At 36.4% G+C, this 24212-nt stretch overlaps 1 protein-coding gene across 5 annotated transcripts in view; it reads left to right on the top strand.

Annotated features, from left to right (window-relative positions):
- Positions 1–4184: 4184 nt before the first annotated feature.
- AQR (aquarius intron-binding spliceosomal factor) overlaps positions 4185–24212 on the top strand; it is a 120223-nt gene continuing 100195 nt past the window's right edge. For 3 of the 5 annotated variants that reach the window (XR_003795862.1, XM_029237658.1, XM_029237656.1), the window contains exons 1-7: positions 4193–4410; positions 7020–7076; positions 9382–9422; positions 15598–15633; positions 19483–19603; positions 21622–21762; positions 23460–23528. Coding sequence is in view for 4 of the 5 variants with exons in the window: in XM_029237658.1 (XP_029093491.1) it covers positions 4336–4410; positions 7020–7076; positions 9382–9422; positions 15598–15633; positions 19483–19603; positions 21622–21762; positions 23460–23528 (540 nt within the window). In the remaining variant the exon portion in view is untranslated. Of the gene's footprint in view, positions 4411–7019; positions 7077–9381; positions 9423–15597; positions 15634–19482; positions 19604–21621; positions 21763–23459; positions 23529–24212 lie in introns of those variants that run through there. The other 2 variants (XM_029237655.1, XM_029237659.1) reach the window with 2 other exon arrangements.

Below are 24212 nucleotides of genomic sequence, written 5' to 3' on the forward strand. Positions count from 1 at the left end.
ACTCAAAAATGTCTATCTTTACTCCTTACTTTTCTCATGATCTCAGAATAATAATGTTCTTCCACTTTTCTGAAGCTAGCTTTTCCCTGCTCTCTCTCCTGGGAGCTTCATCATTAGTCCCTTCTTTTTTCTGGTGTTTTTAGTTTTTCCCTCTCATTGGTTCCTTAAAGAAAATTTCATGTGTTCCTTATTCAGTTATGATGATTTGGGCTGCAAGTAGCAGAATGCCTGACTCAAACTGCTTCTTGCAATGGGGACCTTATTGGCTTATATGACTTGAAGTCCAGCAACTAGATAAACCCTAGGGTTGTTAAGTCATATAGTTGACTCTGGTTCCTTCCATCTGCTCTGCCTTTAACAATGACAAGGTTATTTTCCTTATGGTTTTAGGATGCTTTGTTTGCAGTTAGGGCTGCATGCTTCCTTCATGGGGGGAGGGTGGGACAGTGAGTGAATGAGAGTCCCAGAAACTCCCCCAAGAACAAAGATAAGTTTCCTAGAAGTCTACGGTGAACATTTCCTCTCTCATCTGCCAGAATTCCTTCACAGCCACATTCCTGAACCAACCACTGACAAAGGAGATAGAATTATGTGGAGCTGGACCTAGACCTCAGCCTACTTCCTTCAAACACAAGGTTGCCTGAAGATAATACAAATACTGGTCAAATTTGAAGTTGCATTTGGAAAGAAGGGAGGAATGGATAGGCAATCAAAATTTCCACTGCACCAAGCTTAAAAAGAGATAGCAGTTGGGCCAAATAACTTTAGTTTTACCTATTATTTTGGTTACTGTTATATTTTACTCTTTGCCTTTTAGGGTCGGAGATATTGAAAATTCATTACACCTACTACCTCCATTGCCTTTTCGTTCATTAGCTTCTAAGCCCTTTTTTACCTAGTGTTTTCCTCTCCACCTCTTGGGAGCTGTTCTATCAATGATCATTGTAGTAGGCATTGTTAGTTGCGACCACATCTTCTCTCTTTCACTGTATATCAGCCAGGTATTCTGGGTAGGACTGATCTTAACTGCAGCTCCAGCAATGGTCATGATCAGTCTAACTCTATCAAAATATTCATCATGACTTAAAAGGGTGGGTAACCCAAGACTAAGCCAGTCAATGCACAGTGCTACCTTAGCCAGAGTAATTGGCCTGGAAGAACTGACCTAAGTTGATCTGATCTGTGTGAAACCTTGTACTTGTTTCAGTGATTGAGGAAGAAGAAGTGAGTGTGGAGAAGTTTTCTCCGTTTAGGTACCATGAAGAATGCTAGTCTGGGGATGAAGTCAAAACACAAAGCAGAGTAGGGTGGGAATAGTAGGGGGAGAAGTGCCAAAAGAATGGAGCTGGAAGCTTGATCAACTGCCTGAAGCCTAATTTATCTCTAGACTTTATTTATACCTATAGATTTCCTTTACTTTAAAATCAATTTGAATTAAATTTTCTTTTTCTTACTACAACAAACTGATAATGGTCACCAATGGTCTCCTAATTTCCAAACCCATGGACTTTTTAAAGTTCTTGTCCTTTTAGATTTCTTTGAAGCGTTTGACACTATTGACAATCTTGTGTTTTGAAAGTCTTGGTTACCTGGTTTCTTTGCTTTCTCCCTTCCTTACTTACAAAACTCATTACAGAAAGCTTGTAAAAGAAAAGTTATAAAATGAACATATTATAATTTTAGGATGTCCAAAACCATCATTCAAAACTTGGCTAAGAGAAGTGACATGAAGAGAAGAGAGAGCAGGAAAAAGAGAGAGGGAGAGTTTGAGAGAGAGAGGAGAAAGATTATGATACTGCATTTTTTCAGAAATCTACTAGGTATTATAAATTAGAATCTTTCACATAGTTAGATCCACATATGATCTGGAGCTTATTGGCTTAATATCCTCTTGGCCACAAAATCATAAGGTAAATTACAAATTTAACAAATGTTAATTGGCAAATAAATTGCTCATCACTGCCCAGATCTCCTCCTGCTACCTCAGACTGTGTCTCTATATATTGGAACTATCTTTTCCTTTTAAAATCTACTTCTACCTTCTGTCTTCTCTGCTGGTACAGGGTTCCACTATTCTTTCAACTGCTTAGGATGAATTTCTCTTTATTCTGTTTCTTCAGTGTCTTCCATGCTTATTCCTGCCTCTTCAATTTTACTGCCAGAACCCAAATTTAGGCCGTGTTACTTTTGCTTTAGATTTGCAATAGTCTCCCAACTGGTATTCCCATCCCCACTTTACCTATTCCAACCCATCTAACAAACTACTGAAAAGTCATCTTCCAAAAGTAGATTTCCAATCAGTTGTTTCCCATTGCCTTCCAAGATAAATACAGTCTTCTTTCTCTAGCTTTTAAGGTTTTGATATGTTAAGCCTGATGTCTCACTCCCAACTTCTCCCAGCATGACCTGCTTTCATGGCTTTATCTCGTCTATGACTATACTAGAAATATTGTCCCTGATGTTTTTGATCATCAAAATCTTATCTACCTTTCAAGATTCATCATAAAAGCTATTCAGAAAATCTTATTTTACCTCTTGTTGTATAGACTCCATTTGTAAATAAAGTGTAATTAGATACTTTAGGTATTCAAAATCTGTTGCATTTAAAATTAGGATCATGCAAATTTTCATCTTTAGCTCTATAAATAAACTTTATACAATAGCAAGTAGAAGGAAAAAAGGATTCCACATTTAATTTCTATATCTACAGACACTTTTTTGTTTTTTCCTTCGCAACTGTTTATTTTCAAACGGGCTATAGATGTTACAAAATTCAAAAGTTTCAAAAGGGTGTAAAATGTAAAATAAGACTTCCCTTGCTCCTGTTCTCCCCTCCCCCAGTTCCTCCTCCCTAGAGGCAACCATGTTACCGGTTTCTTGCCTGTGTTCATCCAGGGAAAGTTAACTAGAGGTACATATTTAATTTATATATGGATTTGGGAGTGGTAGAGTTATGCATTCAAACTCAGTAATAAGAAAACACGCAATTCAATTTAAAAATGGGCAAACAATTTGAATAGAGGCTTCCACAAAGAAGATATATGGATGGCAACTAAGCACATGAACAGACATTCAACCTCAGTAGTCATTAGGGAAATACAAATTAAAGCTACAGTGAGATATACCACATAACTATTAAAATGGCTAAGATTAAAAAGACTGACCACATCAAGTGTGGGTGAGAAGGAAGAGGAACTGGAACTCTCATATGCTACTGGTGTGAATATAAAATGGTACAACTACTTTGGAAAACAGGCAGTTTCTTAAAAATTTAAACATACACATACCATTTGATCCAGCTATTCCTCTCCTAGGTATTTACTTAAGAGAAAGGGAAACACATGTCTACATTAAGACATATATACACAAATGCTCTTAGCAGCATTATTTGTAGTAGTCAAAAACTGGAAACAATTCAATGTTCATCCATAGATGAGCAGATTAACAAACTGTGGTATGTCCATAAAATAGAATACTACTCAACAATAAAAAGGCACCAACTATTAATACATGCATCAACATGGATGAATCTCAAAATCATTATGTTGAGTGAAAGAAGAAAGAAAAAAGGTACATACTGTATTATTTTCATATTTATAAAATTCTATAAAAAGGATACTAATCTGTACATCTATAGCGACAGAAAGCAGATGAGTGATTGCCTGAGAATGGGTGGATAGAAATGGGATAGGGATGGATTGCAAAAGGAACTAGGAAAATTTTAGAAACATTGGATATGCTTATTATTATGACTTTGGTGATGGTTTCACATATGTATGACTATTTTAAACAAATCAAATTTTACACCCTAAATATGGGCGGTTCATTATATGCTAATTTATATCTCCATGAATCTGTTAAAAAACAGTTAAAATCAAGCCTCGCATTCCCCGTTTAGTTTTTTTTTTTTTGCACTAATACTTTTTATAGGATTGAAAGAAATTCCAAGTCTCCCTCTCCCTCCACGACCCTACCACAAGAAAACCTTAACCAACACCATCTACCTGGTCACTGAGACATCAATCCCGTCTCCCTGGGTGTTTTCTCTCAGCTTCCCGCTAGGGGACAGGAGCGGGGAGGTCGAAGCCCTTGCCTCTCTAGCTCAAAACCAGCGCTTGCATGCACTTCCGGCCCCGTTCTGTTCCGCTTCTTGAAGGACGTACAAGCTGTGGTACGCGTTCCCTGTGGTCTGTAAACGTTGAGATATTCTGCTCCGCGGGTTTTTGCATCTCGGAGTTAGGCAGCCGCAGTCGCTTCTTAGCGGGAAGTGTATCAGGTTCACCGCTGCTCGGAGCGGTCCTTTGTTTTCCACTGGAGCGGAAGGAGAGTGCTGCCATGACGGCCCCTGCTCAGCCCAAGAAAATCGTGGCCCCTACGGTGTCCCAGATCAACGCGGAGTTCGTGACCCAGGTGCGCTTGGGCGAGTCTGGTTTGTGTGAAGGGGTGAGGACGCTGAAGCCCCGAGGCCAGGACGTGGGATTTTTCTTGGGAACGGGAGCAGCGAGGAGGCATTCGTTTGTCAATTCATACACTCAAGTCTTTTTACTAAAGAGTACGTGCTGTGTGCCAGCAACTGTGCTAGCTGTTGGGGAGACCGTGGTGAAAGAGGCTCTGCCCCGAGGAGTTCATGTTCCAGGGGAGACAGACACATGAAAAGAAAGTTATTATGCGAGCTTTGCTCTGTTAGAGTTCGTCGCAGGAGCGATGGATTCACAGAAGGAACACCCCAGTCACCTGGGGTCCATAGCAGAGGTGATACTGAACTGAGGGTCGAAGGAGGGATAGGCTTATTCTTAGCCTTAGAGTAACCTAGATCTTTGAAGGGAATGGTGAGAATTTGACAAGACACCTGCTCCAAATACACGCATCTACGAAGAGAGCAATCCCATGGTCAGAAAGCGTTCATTTAAAACCTGTTTATTGTGTTGCATGGTGAACCGCGATTGGCTTTGAATAGGGAAACATAGCCCTGTAGCACTGAGCAACTTTCCTAATCCTTATTTGTTGCTTTGGGTGTTGGATAAGAGTGCAAGTAGCTCTGTGCAGAACTTATTACTCACTTGCTTCTTTCTTCTCTGTGCCCTGTTTCAGCAGATTTGCCAAGGCAGAAGCATAAGAGTCATTTTGAATCCTTTCTTAAAGAGTTCTAATTGCCCTTAGGATAATGACTGGAATCATTCACCTTGTTTTGTGATCTGACCCATGCTTATATCCAGTTTCCTCTCTTTTTTTCCCTCCTTTTCTAACAGTGTTTAGCCATACTGAACTGCATTTATTTGTGCCATGCAATCTTTCATCTCCTGGCACCTCCTTTCAACATTGTTCCCTCTACTTCATTTTTTCCCCTACCTTTTCTTATATGGTTAATTCATTGTCATTCATCTACATTAATTTGGAGAGGTTTTTCTGGACAAGTTAGACTAGAACTCCCTTTTCCCATATGCTTGAATTTTTGTGGAAAAAGTTATTAGTTTCCTCCCCTCAGGGATCTTACATTTTAGAGGGATGAGTGAGACAAATGAACAGTGTAGTTTCAGACAGTGATTATTGCTATCAGGAAAATGAAACGGCATTGTGGCAGCCTGGGTGGGGTTTATGAAGAGCAGTCAGGAGAGTCCTGACTAAGACCCGAATGAGCTAAGACCTGAATGCAAAAGCTAAGACCTGAATGCAAAAAAGGAGCCAGTCTGGGGAAGAGCAGGGAAACAGTCCAGGGAGTAGCAAGTGGAAATGCCTTATGGTGTGTATGTAAAGAAGCCAGGAGAGCGAACTTAAGAAGTAAGAGGGAGGATGGTATGAGATGAGGACAGAGAGTATGTAGGGATCCTACCATTTCCCTGCCCCTCCTCCTCCATTATTTCTGAGCACCTGGCACACCTGACCAGAGAAGGGGCTTTTTAATTATTATTGAATGAGTGAGATGTAGAGGTTAAAATTTAGTTTTAAGAAGGTCAGATATCTGAACTCTGTGATCTCACTTTTTTTTTTTTTTTTTTTTTTTTTTGCGGTACGCGGGCCTCTCACTGTTGTGGCCTCTCCTGTTGCGGAGCACAGGCGCTGGACGCGCAGGCTCAGCGGCCATGGCTCACGGGCCCAGCCACTTCGCGGCATGTGGGATCTTCCCAGACCGGGGCACGAACCCATGTCCCCTGCATCGGCAGGCGGACTCTCAACCACTGCGCCACCAGGGAAGCCCTGATCTCACTTTTTTTAATGATGGTTAGCATTTTTTAGCAATAACGTATTTTTTAATTAAGGTATGTTCATTGATTTTTTTGACATAATGCTATTGCCACTTAATAGACTACAGTATAGTGTAAATTGTAACTTTTATATGTACTGGGAAACCAAAAAATTCATGTGACTTGCTTTATTGAGGTGGTCACTGCAATATCTCTGAGGTATCCCTGTATGTGTATTTAAATTCACATTTTTCAGGTAAAACCTGCTTTGCTGAAATATAACATACTGACTCTTTTATTCTTGGTAATAACCCACTGATAAACTACAATTTTTTTTTAGGTTTTGTTTAGGTGTGCCTGAATGTGTACTAATCACTTAAAGATTATTGTTTTGCAAATCAACGTTCCTGAGGATTTTGAATCTGTTTTTTAGGACTGGCTCACCTGTTAACTAATTGTAGTCTTGGGCAGCTCATTTAATCTTTCTAGACCTGGGTTTCGTTAGCTCTATGCTGAAGGTGTTTGACTGTGGTTATTAACTTCACCCTATTGTTTCCATAGGAGTAGTTTAAAAAGTATGTTTTGTTTTTTTAAAATCATAGTGGCAGGGTGCCATGCAGGGCATTACTGGCATTCAGTGGATTGGGCCCGAAGATGCTCACTGGTCTGCAAGCCCATATAGTCCCCTTGATAGGTAAATTACTCTATCTCCTCGTGCTGTGCCAGTAGTGCCTTGTTAAGAAACAGCTTGTTACTGAATGATCTCAGTCTGTTAGTGGTATGAATCTGCAGTGGTATGAATCTATGACTTACTGTTTATACTGTTTACTTTTGCAGTTAGCATGTAAATACTGGGCTCCCCATATCAAGAAAAAATCACCTTTTGATATAAAGGTAAGTATTTTTGGTTTGCAACATCCCTTTTGAATAGGTATGCTCTTTGTATCTTTTTCAAGAGCTAATTCGACAGAAGCTCTTCATAATTTTTTTAAAAGTTAAAATGAATGGTTTTCTAAACTAATAATTACTCATAATAGAAAATTGGGAAAATACAGAAGCTACACATAAGAAAATAAAAATAACTACCCAGAGATAACCTCTACTATCATTTGTTTTATTTCCTTTAAGCTTTTTAAAAAAATGTGTGTGGATTTTCCTGTTTATAGATTCTTAGATTGTTCTGATTTATCATTATTAGGTGATCATGTAATGAATATCTTCGTAAATACACATCAGTTTTCCTACAGTTTTTTTTTTTTTTTTTCGCGGTACGCGGGCCTCTCACTGCTGTGGCCTCTCCCGTTGCGGAGCACAGGCTCCGGACGCGCAGGCTCAGCGGCCATGGCTCACGGGCCCAGCCGCTCCGCGGCATGTGGGATCTTCCCGGACCGGGGCACGAACCTGTGTCCCCTGCATCGGCAGGCGGACTCTCAACCGCTGCGCCACCAGGGAAGCCCCTTCCTACAGTTTTTTTTGACAGTTCATCTAGGATAAAATCTATTGTTTTCTTTTTTATTTTTAGGTTGATGAACTGAAAGATCTGTAATAGTGGTGGAAGAGGTGGGAGTTGTTTAGAGAATTAGATGACTGAGGGCCAGTCATATTCAATTAGGGAAGGGACTTAGGATTCAGGTGACACAATTTAGAATAAACGAAAGGCAGAATTCCTAATGGAGGATTAATTCTCATTGACATAGGTTCTTAAAGAGAGGTCTTATAGAGCTAACATACACATGCCATTTAACAAGTAGTGAAGACTCGCTTTAAGTTTGCCATTGTAAATTGAATTGTGATAATCTAGGCACTCTTATTAAAACTGAACTTAATCCCAAATTTCTCACATTATTTGAGCTTCAATGTTTTATTTATAAATATATTTTTGTTTTGCCATCAATCCCATTTTATTCATCAGGAGGATATTCATACACTTGACATACATTAATTACTCTTAATTATCAGCCAGGTTGCTTTATCTTACTATATGCTGTTTGTGTATGTTTGTGCTTGTATATGTTGGGTCTGGGGGTTCCTAGGTTCATTTTTCATAAATAAAAATATCTTTATGACACTACTAGATTGAGTTGAACTTAATTAGATCAAGGTTTTTAGACATTAAATTTATATTCAGATCATTTTAGTTAACACTAGATGAAGCTCTGTATAAGCTGGTATTTAAAGAAGATTATACCCTTCATTTTATTATTTAATTTGGATTTTGATAAACAGAAAAGCAATGACAGAAAATTTCATACAAATTCAAGACTTGCTTGCCTCATTGTCTTCCTCCCTTTACCACCCACAAACATTTATTTGAGAAGTATACTTTGAGCAGTTAAAAGACATAGTTGCCATAAAATAATATTATATTATACCATGTTAAAGTACTTCATAATTTTAGAGTAAGTTTTTTTTTTAACTACTCTTGTCACTAGCACTACTATTACTTCTGCTACTGATAACTATTATTAAAGGCTTACCATGTGCCAGGACCTGTACTGAATTCTTTACATGTGTTGTCTTATAGCAACCCCACGGGGTACTTCTTATTATTAGATCCTTTTTGTATACTGGGAAACTGAGCCTTAGAGCAGTCATGCATTTGCAAAGGTTGTAGTCTCCAGCAGTAAAGGTGGATGGTTTGAACCAGGCTTCCAACCCCAGAACCTGAATTCTTATGTATTATACCATCCTATCCACCCTAACCCAAGTAAGTGGAAATTCTGAGGTTTTATCATATGTGCTTGGAAAACAGGATGTAATGATTAGCATTTGCTTCTGTTATGCCTTTGCACTTTCAGTTTACTTTCTGGTTTTTGAAAGCACTTTGTTAAAACTCTTAGGTGGAGCCTGTTAACATTTATATACTTTGTTAAGTTTTAAAAAATATCCTGATCTTGTGAATTTTTATTTTCCCTAGAAATGAAATAAATACATCATTTTAATAATTATTTCTAGAATTATTTTTATTTAGATATATTTTATTATTTATTTTTTCCTACTACTTTGCTTTCTGTTATTTTACATTTTGAGGGATATAATGGGATTATAAAAAATCTCTTAAGTATTATTTCAATAGCAGTGATATTTGATAGCTTTCCTAAACCACCTTGTTTTGTGTAATCTCAGTAATTGAAAACTCTCAATTTAGAGTCTGAAAAAAAGTTATTTGAGGTATTAAACATTTTTATATTTTTAACAGGTGATTGAAGATATATATGAGAAAGAAATTGTCAAATCAAGGTAGGAATGAGTTTAATTTTCATACATAGGAAGTAGATGGGACTAACTTGGATCTCATTTGAACTTCTAAACTAAATGTAATCATAAACTTGGAACTTTCCTTTTTTTGATTTGGTCATCAAGGAGATGGTGACCAGAAAAACTGTATCTAGCTGCTGAAGAGGCATAAGATATTTTTTTGCCTTTTAATTTTTGGCTCAGATTAGAGGGGTTAAGTTCTTTAGGGTTTATTTTGTTTCTGAAGGAACGTGAGGAAGAGTAAATATGGAGATTTTAAAATTTCAGTTCAACTAACACTAATTTTCTTATTTTCTGATAAATCTTTTTGAAAGATTATTTAAAAATTGGAAAAGTAAAATATACATGATAATAATTAAATACAAAATAATATGCATTTTGTACATAATGTACAAACTATATATATAATAAAAAATAAAAATTATTTTGAACAATACACAGAAAGGGTAAGTTTCAGTACATCTTCTTCCCTGTCCCTTAACCCTCAGTTTCTTTACTTATGTATACATCTGTTCCAGTTCCCTACCCCTGTGATTTTTTTTAAAACAGCAAAGTTTATACTCTACATACCATTCTGCATCATGACTTTTTTTTTTTAAACAATGTGTCTTGGGCATATTTCCATATCTGCACCTGTAGATATATATGCCCAATGAGTGTTTTAAAAGGTAACTGACTGTTTTAATATGAAATAGAAACATTTGTGTTATCAATGTCATAGACCTTATAAAATCTCAAATTTTATTTTTTTCATGTGTTTGAGTCTTAGGAGGTAAATTTTACTAAATATTGTAAAGGCAGTGTCAAAATAAGAGGCGGGTCATTTTTTAAAAATTTTTATTTATTTATTTATTTATGTTTGGCTGTGTTGGATCTTCGTTGCTGTGTGCGGGCTTTCTCCAGTTGCAGCGAGCGGGGGCTCCTCTCCGTTGCAGTGCTCAGGCTTCTCATTGCGGTGGCTTCTCTTGTTGTGGAGCACTGGCTCTAAGCGCGCGGGCTTCAGAAGTTGTGGTGCGGGGGCTCAGTAGTTGTGGCTCGCAGGCTCTAGAGCGCAGGCTCAGTAGTTGTGGCGCACAGGCTTAGTTGCTCTGCGGCATGTGGGATCTTCCCGGATCAGTGCTCGAACCTGTGTCGCCTGCATTGGCAGGCGGATTCTCAACCACCAGACCACCCCCTGTGCAAACTATTTTAAGAAATAGGTTTTCGGGCAAAATGAAGACAAGAAGAATCCAAGAATGCAAACAACATAAGTAAAAGCACTTAAAAATAAAAGACTATTTTACTGACATTGATGATTAATGTCAGCATGTGGGATCTTCCCAGACCAGGGCTCGAACCCATGCCCCTGCATTGGCAGGCAGATTCTTAACCACTGCGCCACCAGGGAAGTCCTCTAGTTCTTTTGTTTTAGCAATCTCTTCTTGAGCCTGTAGAAGTAGGTCGGGCCAAAGACCATGTTAAGGTTTGTTTGTTTGTTTGTTTGTTTGTTTTAAATTTGAAGAGAAGTAGGAAACCAGTGAAGCATGATGGTGGTATTTTAAAATTTTTGAGGGAGCAAGAGGCAGGAAATTAGTTAGGTGAATATTGTTGTAGTCAGATTGAAGATAATGATGGCATGGACTAGCATGGAAAGTTGAGATAGAGAAGAGTTACCAATCTGAGAGATGGAAGTGCTTGGTGGTTGGATGTGGTGAACGCAGGAAGGGAGGGATCAAGGATGACTCCAGAATTTTGGGCAAAGGTTGTCAGGTGATTAGGTGCCATTACTGACTTTTGCTGTTGTTGTTGTTGGTGGGATTGGGTGTAGATCACTAGTCGCTTTTGGAAATGTTGAATTCTAACCACTAAAGAGCTATAGAGAGAGATGTAGAATAAGCAGTTGGGTATTTAGGTGTAGAGTTCTGAAGAGAGGATTGGGTTGAGCCTACTTTGTATCAACCACCATTTCAATGCTAAGGGTGCATCAGTGAACATGGCAGATGAAGCCTCTACTCATGAAGCTAATTCTTATCTGGACAGACAAAATATATACATATATATATATATATATATATATATATATTCAGTATCAGCAGGTAGTAAGTGCTATGAATTAAAGTGGGATTAGGGTATAGCGACAGGACTGCTATTTTAGGTTGATGATCAGGCAAAGATCCTCTCTTAGAGTGAAGTAAGTCAGAAAGAGAAAAACAAATGTCGTACATTAACACATATATGTGGAATCTAGAAAAATGGTGCAGATGAACGTATTGGCAAAGCAGAAATAGAGACACACACGTAGAGAACAAACGTATGGACACCAAGGGGAGAAAGCCGGGGGTGGGATGAATTGGGAGATTGGGGTTGACATATATACACTACTGTGTATAAAATTGATAACTAATGAGAACAGAATGTGTAGCACAAGGAGCTCTACTCATTGCTCTGTGGTGACCTAAATGGGAAGGAAATCCAAAAAGAAGGGGATATATGTATACATATAGCTGATTCACTTTGCTGTACAGCAGAAGCTAACACAACATTGTAAAGCAGCTATACGCCAATAAAAGAAAAAAAAGATATCACATTTGAGCAGATATGTAACATATGACTTGTTGGTTGAAAGTGGGTATGGAGGAGATTGCCTGAGGAAAGTAAACTGAAGATGAGTGGCGAGATAAATTCTAGGACCCTTTTTTATTATATATTAAGGATATACCAATCTGGAATTTACCTTGAACTTTCAGAGCTAGTTCTCTGCCTCTTTGTAGAACAGGGTTTCACTCCAATGGATTGCTTAGGGTTATGGGTTTTTTTTAATTTAAACCTTTGCTACTAATATTGCTTCCTTGAATATAATTTTTATATAATTAACAACTAAAAGCTGCTGGTGATTTTTAAGTTACGTAGACTTGGCTAAGTCATTTTTAATTGCTGAAAGTAGTAACAGTCATTGGCGGGGCTCCCTAAGTCTTATCACGGCACTCTTAACAGCCATATTCTCACCTTGTACACATTTAAACACTTGAATAAAAGTGACCTGATTGCATTTTGCCCCAAAATTTCTAAGTTCAAAAAGTTAAATAATGCACCTGTGTGGCACAAAAACTGTAGTGTATACTTAAAAATTTAAATGACCATTTTTTTTAGACTAGTGCCTTGTGGAAGCTGTTTTGCAGAGTTATATGCTCGTAGCTTCTTCATTATTGGGGAATGGATTAATGTAAGATTTATTAACTTGTTTGTAGGCCATCAAAATAGGCAGTTTATAGCCATAAGGCACTCTTAATATGATACCTTAAGGTTCTTATAATATACATTTTTTTGTACATCATCCCTATTTCCCTAGGAGGCATCTGGGAATTAAATCAATCAGTTCTTATATTCTTATGATATAAATGATCACTTCTAGAATCTCAAAATTAGGTAGATCTTAAAATACCATATTGTTCAGTCCCCATTGTAGTGTGTGGTGTATTACACAAAAGATTCATATTTGCTATCCTTACCATTATCAGATTTGGTGAATTTGTCTTAATGTATTTTTATCTGTTTGATTTTAAAATATTAAAAGTAACAGTAATTGTCATTTCTGGAGTGCTTACTATGTGCCAGCTTCTGATCTCAGCACATTGTATATAGCAGCGTATTTATCCTCACAACAATTCTGTGATAGGTACCGTTATCCTCATTTTATGGATGATGAAACTGAGGTATAGAGAGATTAAGTAACTAGCCCAAGATATTTTACCATAGATACAGACAGCGCCAGGTTATTAAATCCTTGTTCTCTGGCTCTTATCCAATACTCTGTTCTTAAATAGGACAGGGTCCATTTGCCCTTTAGGAGTCTCTTAACCCACACACTTTGGTATGATTATTAATCCTGTTAATCCAAGTGATTTTTACACTGAAAGAAAAAAAGGGATGACTTTTAGAGCAATTTACTTTTGCCAGTGTTTATATTTCTTTTTATTAAAAATGTTTAAACCTCTTTACTATGAAATTAACAGAAAGCACATAAAATGTACATAAACATTTAGCCTTCTGAATTTTTACCACCACTGAGTTAAAAAAAACAACCTTTTAGCATCCCACAAACCCTTATGTGTCCTTTGCTATATCATTTAAATATGTAAGTATGCAAACGTGAACACTATAGTTTAGTTTTGCTTGGTTTTAAACTTTAAATAAATGGAATCACATGATATGTACTCTTGTGGCTGGCTTCCTTTGTTCACAATTATTTTTTGATTTTTTAATCATCTATTTAACAATAAATCTCGAGTAGGTAGTTCAGAAGTTCATAATGTGAGGGTCTTTGTCAGCCTTTTAACAAACTTTCTGGCTTTCCCTATGTGGTTGCAAAGGGGCTGCCACAGCTCCAGACCTCATGTTTTCACACAACCATAACCCAAGAGAGATAGCAGAGGGCAATTATAGCAGCAAAAAAAAAACCCTTTGCCTACCCCTCCCCACTCTTTTTTTTTTAATCAAATTTAATCATCCAGTTAACAATACGGTTAATAGACCCAATGTATTGTACATAAATTATCCAGCTTTGGGAGGATTTAATGAAATGCATGTTAAACCCTTGACCAGAGTCAGGCTTTACAAAGCATGCTCTCAGTAAATATTGGTAACTTAATAAAATAACCATCCCCAAATCCTTTATTTATATTTCTCATTATTTCTTATACTTTTCTTCCTTATCTTTAAAGATTTTCTGGCATAATATCTAGTCTCTAGACCTATTTTTATATCTTATATGTATACCTTTAGTTAAGTTCTTTATCTGTCTCAGAAAGTTTACTGGCAGAAGTGTAAAACCCCCAATTTAATGAATACCACCAAGATTGCTATAAGAGAAATTGAGTGTTTTTGCATTATCTTGACCCATCAAAACTGATTTTTCACTTGTCCAGTCATCCACAGGAAAAAAAAAAAAATTGACCACTTCACCTCTTTTGTATATGAGGAAACTGGGTCCCAGGGTGTTTAAAGATGTTGCCAAGGTAACACTAAATCATGACTAGAATACTGATCTATCTCGTGAGCCAAGATTTTCTTTCTTTCATCAATGAGGTCCTATTTGTGGCTGAAGAAATTAAGGGTGCAGGTATTTGCATAGCAGGGCCTGAATTCTGTTGTCCAACACACATGTAAAGTGAAATGCCTGCAGCTGGAGATCTAGAGTGTACCACACAGCTCTTGTATCCTCTCAGTGGCTTTGCTGGCTGTAGAAGCCAGTGCCTTGGCAGTGTTTTGTCTTTGTGCTATTGCACAGTTAAATCCTTCATTTCATTCTCACTAAAGTTCTCTGACATTGCTTGCTCAGTGAAACTATTTAAGAGATCAGAAATCAGTGGAATAGGATTTTGACAGGATAATGGTCTCTCGGGGTATTATAAATTTATAATGCATACTGATTTAATTTTCAAAGCTGGAGGCTAATATCCAGTGGCATGGTTCTGGTCTGGCTACTTTATTGTCAATATACAAAATGATAAAACTAAATTAGTGGACGTTTGAACCTACCTTTGGAAGGATACCCTGTAACTACTGCATCATTTATCCATATAAAACAAAACACTCTGATTTTTAAAGTATATAAAGAGATATCTGATATACCCTCCACAATTTTCTAATATTTTAAACTTAATGTCAAGGCTACAGAAGCCTGATTCCCATGTTTGTGATATAGATACATGTGTCCCTTGTGCTTATAGGAGGGCATGATTTCAGCAGAATGTTTTCATTTGATTATTAAATGGAAGAATGTTAATCAGTGCTTAAGAAATTGAGACAGGCTAGCTTTTGGCAGTTGTGATCTAATATTATGAATATTGATGAGCACTTGTGTTTTGATTAAGATTACTTGGCTTATTAATCTATGTGTTGTATCCTCATATGTCATGGTGCTGATTGTGTTTGTTATATGGGTAGGACATAAGTAACTGTTCTTAGACAGTTTTTTAAAATAAAATAAACTACCTGAAACAAAATACAAACAAAAAATAAAAAGAAAATTTGCTTTTTTCAATGCATAAATAAATATAATTATTCTGATATGTGAGTCAATATTAAAACAAGATTCCAAAATACATCTGCATTAGTAACTCAGAAATGTTTATTTTCTCTATTTAAATATTTTTACTATTTATTTTTATATTTTTAGGTTTGCCATCAGAAAGATAATGCTCTTGGAATTTAGGTGAGTTTAAAGGCTTTACTTTGATGAAGTTAAAGATGACAGTGTGACTTAACTTTTAGCTAAGTTTTCTGTACATTTCTGTGAGTGGATAAGAAAATAATTATAAATTTTAAAAGATTTATATTTTTGTGATTGGCTTATTTTGGAATATGTGTATGATAGCCTTTGTTTTCAAAGATGATGTTCCATTATTAGTGTAACTTGTATTTTGAGTTGTTTTTCACTAATTAAGATAGTGTGTGCTGAGCAATTTCTGAACTCTTCTTTGGTTCCTCTAGTGATAAAGGGAGTAAATTGGAATGCATTCTGTAGCCATTTTTTCCTTCCAGGCTAACTTGTTATTACTAAGCCAGCATTGTTCTGACCTAAGCCACTGATAAATATTTCAGATGAAGAGAATATATAATTTTTAGGTTACAATTTAGATTATATTACAACCAGGTGTGGCCAGTGGGCTGGAAGTAAAAGCCAAGGTTGCTGTTGATGATAGTAGTATCTGCCATTTACTGAACCTTGTGCTAGGCACATTGTTAAACATTTTACATACAGAGCACTCACAGAAACCCTGCAAAGTCAGTATTCTACTCTCCACTTAGTGAAGGAGGAAACTGAGGTCAGAGCAGTTATTTGTTAAAGATAATGCATTTAAGTAATTGGCAGAGCTGGGATGCCAATGTCTGATGCCAAAGCTCATGGTTTTTCCACTTCTCCACACTTCTTGAGGTCTAGTCTGCATCAGAAGTCAGTCTCTATTAACAACTGTTTCTCCCTACATACACTGATATGATCCTCACAAAAATGTCATGATGAAGGTGTTATTATTTTTACAGAGAGAAATTGAAGTTTATAGCTATGAATTAACTTGTAAATAGACTCCTGCTATATCCTAAGAACTGTATTGTCACTGAATACTTGATCTCATTTAATCCTCATAATAATCCCAGTAAGAGCTTCCTTATTTTATAGAGAGCACTGAGGCTAGAAATTGGGTCCATCTGGCCCTTAGATTAATATGCCCTTTTCATCATATCATGCCATCTTTCAGAAGGAAAGTAAATAAAAATGAAGAGGATGCTGATATATGATTAGGATAAAGCCAGAATTCTATGGCCCTGGCAAATATCAGATACCAAGAGAATTGCAGGAACTGAAGGAGAAAGCAGCAGAGCATATTGAAGGCATCAGTGACAGTGAAAGATTTTTTTTTTTTTTTTTTGCGGTACGCGGGCCTCTCACTGTTGTGGCCTCTCCCGTTACGGAGCACAGGCTCCGGACGTGCAGACTCAGCGGCCATGGCTCACGGGCCCAGCCGCTCTGCGGCATGTGGGATCCTCCCGGATCGGGGCACGAACCCATGTCCCCTGCATCGGCAGGCGGACTCCCAACCATTGCGCCACCAGGGAAGCCCAGTGAAAGATTTTTAATGACTGAAAAAGGGGGTTGTTACCTTCCAGGAACTTTTATGTATAATAATTTCTGGGTTAGAATGCCATTTTCTCTGTGCCAGCCTCCAGACATAATGAGTCTCAAGTTTGTAATAGAGATAATTGATGGTCTCTTGCTAGAGTGAAAACTGAGATGGCATGGAGGAGGTGCCTGGGTACAGGAGAGTGAACTGAATCTTTGATGAAATGCGTAAGAGGGACGTGTTATTATATAGATTCCATTTGCTGTGATTGCCAAAATAGAATCAAGGAATTATTGAACAGTCCTTAAGTTTGGATTAAAGAGATGTAGTTTGGAGTCAGTTCTGTATCATGTGTATATCATGGAGATAACTGCATCATCTTGGGCAAATTATTGACTCTAATATTCTAAGATTCATCATCTGAAAAATGTAAAGAATAGGTTTGGAGTTTGCTGTGTAGTCAGATAATACCCAAGACATTACTGTTAAAAACTGTGGCAAGACAATGATATCTGTGGGGCATCTGGCAGGAACAAATATAAAGATACTCTGAAAGGATGTGTATTCCAACTCTACTGCAAAAAAAATCCTACAGCTAAAACCCTGGTAAAGATGAGTTCAAACTCCCAATTACAAAGCACATTAAAGCAAGATTTAGTTGAAACAATAAAGAATAGAATTAGATATCCCCCAGAAAATCCCAGGTAATTATATAATTGATACACACTGTCCAATCATGTTTAAAATTATTATGGGCATAAAAGAACACATAGAATATGTGAACAAGAAACAGGACACTAAAAATGGACAGTTTGGGGGAAAATGAAAATAAAACTCATTGATTAAAAACTCAATGGGCAAATTAAATAGATGAGACACAGCTAAAGAGGGAATTAATGAATGGGGATTTAGAGCTAAGGAAATTAACAAATAATAGCAAAGAGAAATAAAGATGGAAAGTGTACAGGGCAATTAAGAGATCTAGATGCTAGAATGAGAAGATCCATTAGGAGTTTCAGAAGAGATTTAGAAAGAATGAAGGAGTGTCATTTTAGAAGAGATGATGGTTAAGAATTTTCTACAGTTGAAACATATGAGTGTTTTAGATTCAGGAAGTATATATAGCAAATTGTGAACAGAGGAACAGTGACAGGGTAAAGATCTTAAAATCTGCTGGAGAGAAAAAGACAGATTACTCAAAGAGGAAGAAGAACAAATTGATTGTAGACTTCTCAATTGTAATGATAGAGAAGATAGTAGTATGAGACTAGTACATAGAAGAAAAGTAGAACTATCAACTTAGAAAGAATTCTATCACCAGCTAAACTACCATGAAATGAAGAGATTTCAGACAGATTCACATTAACAGACTTGGTAATGGAAGTTCTAAAGGGCATAATTCAGGAAAAAATTTAAGCTTATAAGAAAGGAATGATATGAAGTTTCATGAATTTTATTTATGAAAGAGTAGTCTCTAACTTGGAGCCTTTTGGCCATTGTTTAGGATAAAATACTATTTACCGGTTTCCTAGGCTCTTGCAAATTAAGCAAGAATGATTGCTAAAGATAGACCCATAGAAATACCAATGTGAGCAGACCTTTGAAGCAGAAGAGAAAGTAGAAAAATTATATGCTATAGCAGAATCTAAAATGCATAACTCTGCGTGTGTGTGCAAGTATGTGCACGTGCACTTGTAACCAATTGAAAAGTAATACGTGTGGAGTGATTTAAAATGGGAACAAAAAGTCCTTCTTTTTTGCATTAGTGCTTGAGAGTATTTTACAACCCCGTACAGTAACTGATGTTTATAATTACTCTGAATAAGAAATGGCTAAGCTTTGTTTTAGAAATCAGAAATACTTACTTCGTTTAGGAATATTTTCACCAAAGTCTTAGAATAAGAATTTTGGCATCTTGAGGGGGAAATGCCAGTTACCTTGAAAACTGACTTATGTTGAATACCTTGTAAATTAAGTAACAAATCCTCTTTTTGATTTGTTAAGTCTCTTAGTTTCCAGAAATCATTTGGTCCTGATGTGAGTTCATGTTAACTTCTCAGATACATTTATCTGTGAAGCTGCCCATCATATCATTCCATTTTAGAGCTGATATTTGCCAAATATTTTTATTTTTTACTCCACGAAATGCCTTAGATAAGGGAATATCCAGTGCTCTAATGGTGATAATTATATATGTCAATAACCTTTGAGGTCTTCCTGCTTTAAAAGTATAAGACTCATTCTCCAAAGCCACATTTGCTACGTATGTTTATAGTAGGTAGCACTGACCTACATTATAGGTAAATTTGTGAAGGATTCTCAAACTATAAATATAGATTTTCAAAAAGTTATAAATAATTAGGCTTTTTCAGGGGAGTGATATATTACAAAGAAGTGGTGGTAACTAATGAAATATTCTATGCCTTTTCATTCTTCCACAGCCAGTATCTTGAAAATTACCTCTGGATGAATTATTCTCCAGAAGTGTCCAGCAAAGCCTATTTAATGTCAATCTGCTGTATGGTGAATGAGAAGTTCAGAGAAAATGTCCCTGCATGGGAGGTAACAGATTTAAATTACTTCATAGCTTTCTTACTGTGCTCACTTAAGCCATTACAAAGTAGCACACTTTTTACCAATAATAAATAATGTTTTTAGAACAAAACTTTATCCAATAATAAATTCAATGTTGAGAAAAAGAATGGATGTATGAAAAATAATATTAGATTTCTTTCGGTTTCAATACTTTCTTTAAACTAATTTACTGTGAATTGAAAGATTATGAATGTGGAGTTATTTTTCTGCTTTGAACTTAAAACAGAGTGGCATGAGTTATAAAGACTTTTACATCAGATAAAGTAAAATTTATATTAAGTAGCACAAACAGATAATGCTTAAATGAGATATTTTTCAGTGCCTTGTTTCACAGCAGGGGGTATATATTTGTAGTTTTATGTGAATAAAGTAGTGTTTCCAAAGTTGAGACAGATATATTGTAATTTCAATTTTCTCTTTGTCTCTGATTTGGGATCTGTTTTCCCTTTTTGACATTTCTAATAGACTGACATTTTCTCTTTGTGCTACTGTAGTATAGGCTTGATCAGCTAGTAGAGGTCCAAAATTTTGGCTTTCTTTGGCCACCATGAAATGGTCAGCTTATCAAAAGAGTTTCTTCCCCTCCAGTCATACTTTTTTAAATAAGGAAAGGCATGGGTACTTGTCATCTCTTTTGAGGGGATGGTCTCCAAAATGAAAAGGTGTTAACATTCTTTAAGATAAAACCATGGACACTTCACTGAAATATTCATTAAGTGACAACCATCATATGGCAGATTAGAACCCAGAGTAAACTAAGGGCCTTGTGTCTTATTGAGAGATCTTAGGGATTTCTTGAAGTTGCTTCGAACTACCAAAGGAAGGGAGAGGGAAGCCAGAGAATGACTTGATCAGTTTGCAGGTTATAAAAACCACTTTGGTGATTAGAGCTTGAAACAGAGAAAAGACAATACAGATAAGGAGAAGAGGTTACACACAGGTTTGGAAAGTAGAATTGATTAGACTTGATAATTGAAGTAGCTGTAGCTGGGAGAGGTATTATTTCCAATAACCTTCCAGGCTTGGGCAACTGAATGTAAAAGATGAGAGTGCCATTTACCAAGATAGGTAGAAGAGGGTTGAGAAATACTTTGGAGGGTACAAAATTATTGAATTGAGTTTTGGACTTACTGAGTTTAAATTGCTTTTGGAATATCTAGGTGAAATTGTTTAGTAGACAAAGGAATCTAAGGGTCTAGAGAAACCTGGACTGAAAATGTGTATTTAGAATCTTTAGCATATGGTAGTTGAATTAATGGGATGGGGAAAAGAAGAATGAGGCTAGAACCCTAGGAACACTGGTCTGTAAAGTGACAAAGGAGGAGGAGCCTTCAGCACATTGAAAAGGGGTTGAGTGTTGGTAAGAGTCCTTTGCACTTGACAGCTGTAACAACTTCAGGGAGTGCTGTGGGTGGAAACCTGTTGTAGGGAAGTAAGTGAAAAACAGCTAGTATAGGCCACACATTTGGAGCACATGCCTATGAAAGAAGGGAGAGGTAAGTAACAGAAAGAAACTAGGTGGGGAGGTAGATCACAGAGAGGCTTGAATATATTTACATTATTTACCTTTTTTTTTAACATATGTTAAGAGTAAAGAGAATATAAAGGAAAGGCTGTCTTTGAGATTAGAGTGGGAAGACTTTAGTTTTTGCTAAAGATGTTGTTTCTTTTGTTTAAATTAGAAGAGTTAAAACACTTTAGATCTTTAATAAGAAAACAAAGCCTAAGCTAATTACCAGCCTAATCCTTGAAGAAAAAATAAAGGAATTGAAGCCATTATTTTATTAGCTGAACGGTTCTGCAACTCTCGCATAGTCCTGCCAGAAACCTATATTTGACTTGCTACCGTTAATAAGAAAGCAAATAATCTTTTTGTAATTATTAGGTATTGTTAATGGACTACTAAAAAGTCCACCAGTGTTTGCTTAAAGGAGAAAAAGAGGTGAGCAAGCCGTTTCAAAATGAATTTTTATTTTTCTTTTCAGACTTTTAAGAAGAAGCCAGATGACTTCCCATTCTTTTTCAAGTGTATCTTGAAAGCAGCATTAGCTGAAACTGATGGTGAATTTTCACTCCATGAACAGACAGTCTTATTGCTTTTTCTTGATCATTGCTTCAATAGTTTGGTAATTTTACTTTATCTTTTGGGGAAGCTCAAGTTTTCTTGTTCTTTTCAGTTGAATGTAGATGAGATTACCTCTGTAGCCAACTCTTCATAGTAGTGGGGAATGAGGATAATGCTAACAGCTTGATTTCAGCCCCTTCTCAGTAAAATCTTTTTATAAGATCTGTTTGCTTTTTAATAGATTTAGACTTGATCACTCCTTTTCTCTATCTAGCCTCTAAGTAAAATGATAATAAGAGCTGAAGTTCTCCAGACGTAGAGCAGCAAAGAGTCTAATATGAACATTGAGTAATGAGATCTGTGTGTGTAAGCTATACACAAAAACATGGTTTTTCATTACTTCTCAGTCATACTTCATGCATAAGCTGGCAGGTCAGCAGGAGAGTTATGTTTTGAGTTGACTGTGTAGGGGTGGTTATGGATGATCTTTGAAAGTCTTTTGGGTTGTGTATGATACTTTTCATTCTTCATAGGATTATCTTCTAAAAAATTAATATTTACCGTAATTACTATTTCACTCGTGCTTCTCTACTGTGGTTATCTGAAGGTATATACCTATTTATTTAAAGATAGGTGCTTCTGAATTGATAGTGCATTTAGACCCATACAGGAGAATGCATGGGTTTTTCTTTCCCTGAAAACAGTCTTGGTAGATGGATGATTATTATCTGTTTCCATGTAGTACCTCACATGGATCTTGTAAAGACATAAGAAAAAGATTTATGATACGTCACTATTATCTCTTTAACATTTATTAAATTAAAGAAAGCAAATATAAATAGATGTGATTCCTTGTCAGCAATTGAACAAAACCAAGATTTAATTAGTAGTTTGGTGCTAGGTTTAATTAACTTAAAAGCTAGCTTATTATTGAAATACTTTATTTTTTTCAGCTTACCATCAGTTCTCATTATTTGAGGTAGCTACGCTCTATAAAAAAGCTGTGAACACTGAATTAGCTATAACTGAACCATTGCTCTTGGGGAAAATACAGGGTTAGGTTCATGCAAGCCTCTGGTCACAACAAACTGATCAGCGTATAACTGTTTTATGTGTTTCTGTTTAAAGTCACCTTATGTAATATATGTTGTTGATTCATTAACATTGAACTCGTGGTCAACAGTGCTGTAACTTAGAACAAACCTTATCTAACACACATATTTCCTCTGTAAGGCACATCACAGCCTTCTAACGCCCAGGAACACTGGACGACACTTCAATCCTGTGCTTGGGGCCATTTTAAATAGCAAAATCACCAACAAAAAAACACAATAATGTGAAAAAGTAGCACTAAATAGACCAAAAAAAGATGCTGGTGTATAATATGAGAGCCGAAGCAAGAAGGCAGAGCATCACCTTGTCCAGCCTCAGCTGGAAATGTGTGTGTTGGGCAGCTCACATTTTTCTCTGCTCTGCTGACAATGAATGACAGCAAAAGCATCGGGAATATTGAATTGGGGATTACAAATACATTGTTGCAGGTGGATGAATTCACCAATGTGGAATCTACAAATAATGAGGCTTGACTGTATCTTTTTTAAAAAGTATTGAACTTCTTAATAATAAAATATCATTAACTTGAAAGTACTAATGGCATGATTTCCCCCAGGACTTAAAAAGGCAGTACGTGCCTTATGTAAAGACTTAGGTTAAAGTGCTGGTGTGTTTATATACTTGGTTTCTTCATGCTTTAAACAGGAAGTAGACTTGATACGGAGTCAAGTACAGCAGCTTATCTCCCTCCCAATGTGGATGGGCTTACAGCCTGTAAGTATCTAATTTCAGAAACTTACATATATTTATAAGTGGAACATGTGGTTTTAGACTGTGTAGCTTTAATATGGATATAAAATGGTAGCTAAAAGTCCCCTTTCCTGCTTACAAAATTTGTCTAATTTACTATGCATTAACTTATCATAGATGTAGTTTTTTCCATTTTAAAGTTTTTATATGTAAGCTAGCATACGTTTCACCTGATTTCATTATTGTAAGGTGAAATAAGGTAATATCTATTGTGCTCGGAGAGGAGTTAATTTAGTAAAATATTATTACTCGTATATATGTCTTTGGATGAAACTAGATACAGACTTGAATTTTTTATTTTTCTTGATTGGAATGTACATACAGCTATAGGAGAAGATCAGAATTATGTTTAGTATTAGCAACTTCATTTGTCTCATCAAATTCTTGTTGGATAATATGTGCCAGTATCAAATTAACAGATCTTAGGGAATAAAGTTAAAACTATCAAATTTCAGTATAATACTGTATTCAGAATTCCATTTCCTGCTCTTGGGTGGTTTAGTAGATGCCCAGATAAGCAAGCTCATTCATAGGTACCAGTTGATGAAGGTGAAAGCAGGCACGTATAAATAATTAATACTAAGTTAAAAATAGATAAGTGCAGTAAGAAAGAATGTTGTGGTGTGGACATTTCCTTATTGTGATAGC

Source organism: Monodon monoceros, unplaced genomic scaffold, assembly GCF_005190385.1.
Source record: "Monodon monoceros isolate NGI ecotype Baffin Bay Population unplaced genomic scaffold, NGI_Narwhal_1 Super_Scaffold_21, whole genome shotgun sequence".
Taxonomy (NCBI): Eukaryota; Metazoa; Chordata; class Mammalia; order Artiodactyla; family Monodontidae; genus Monodon; species Monodon monoceros.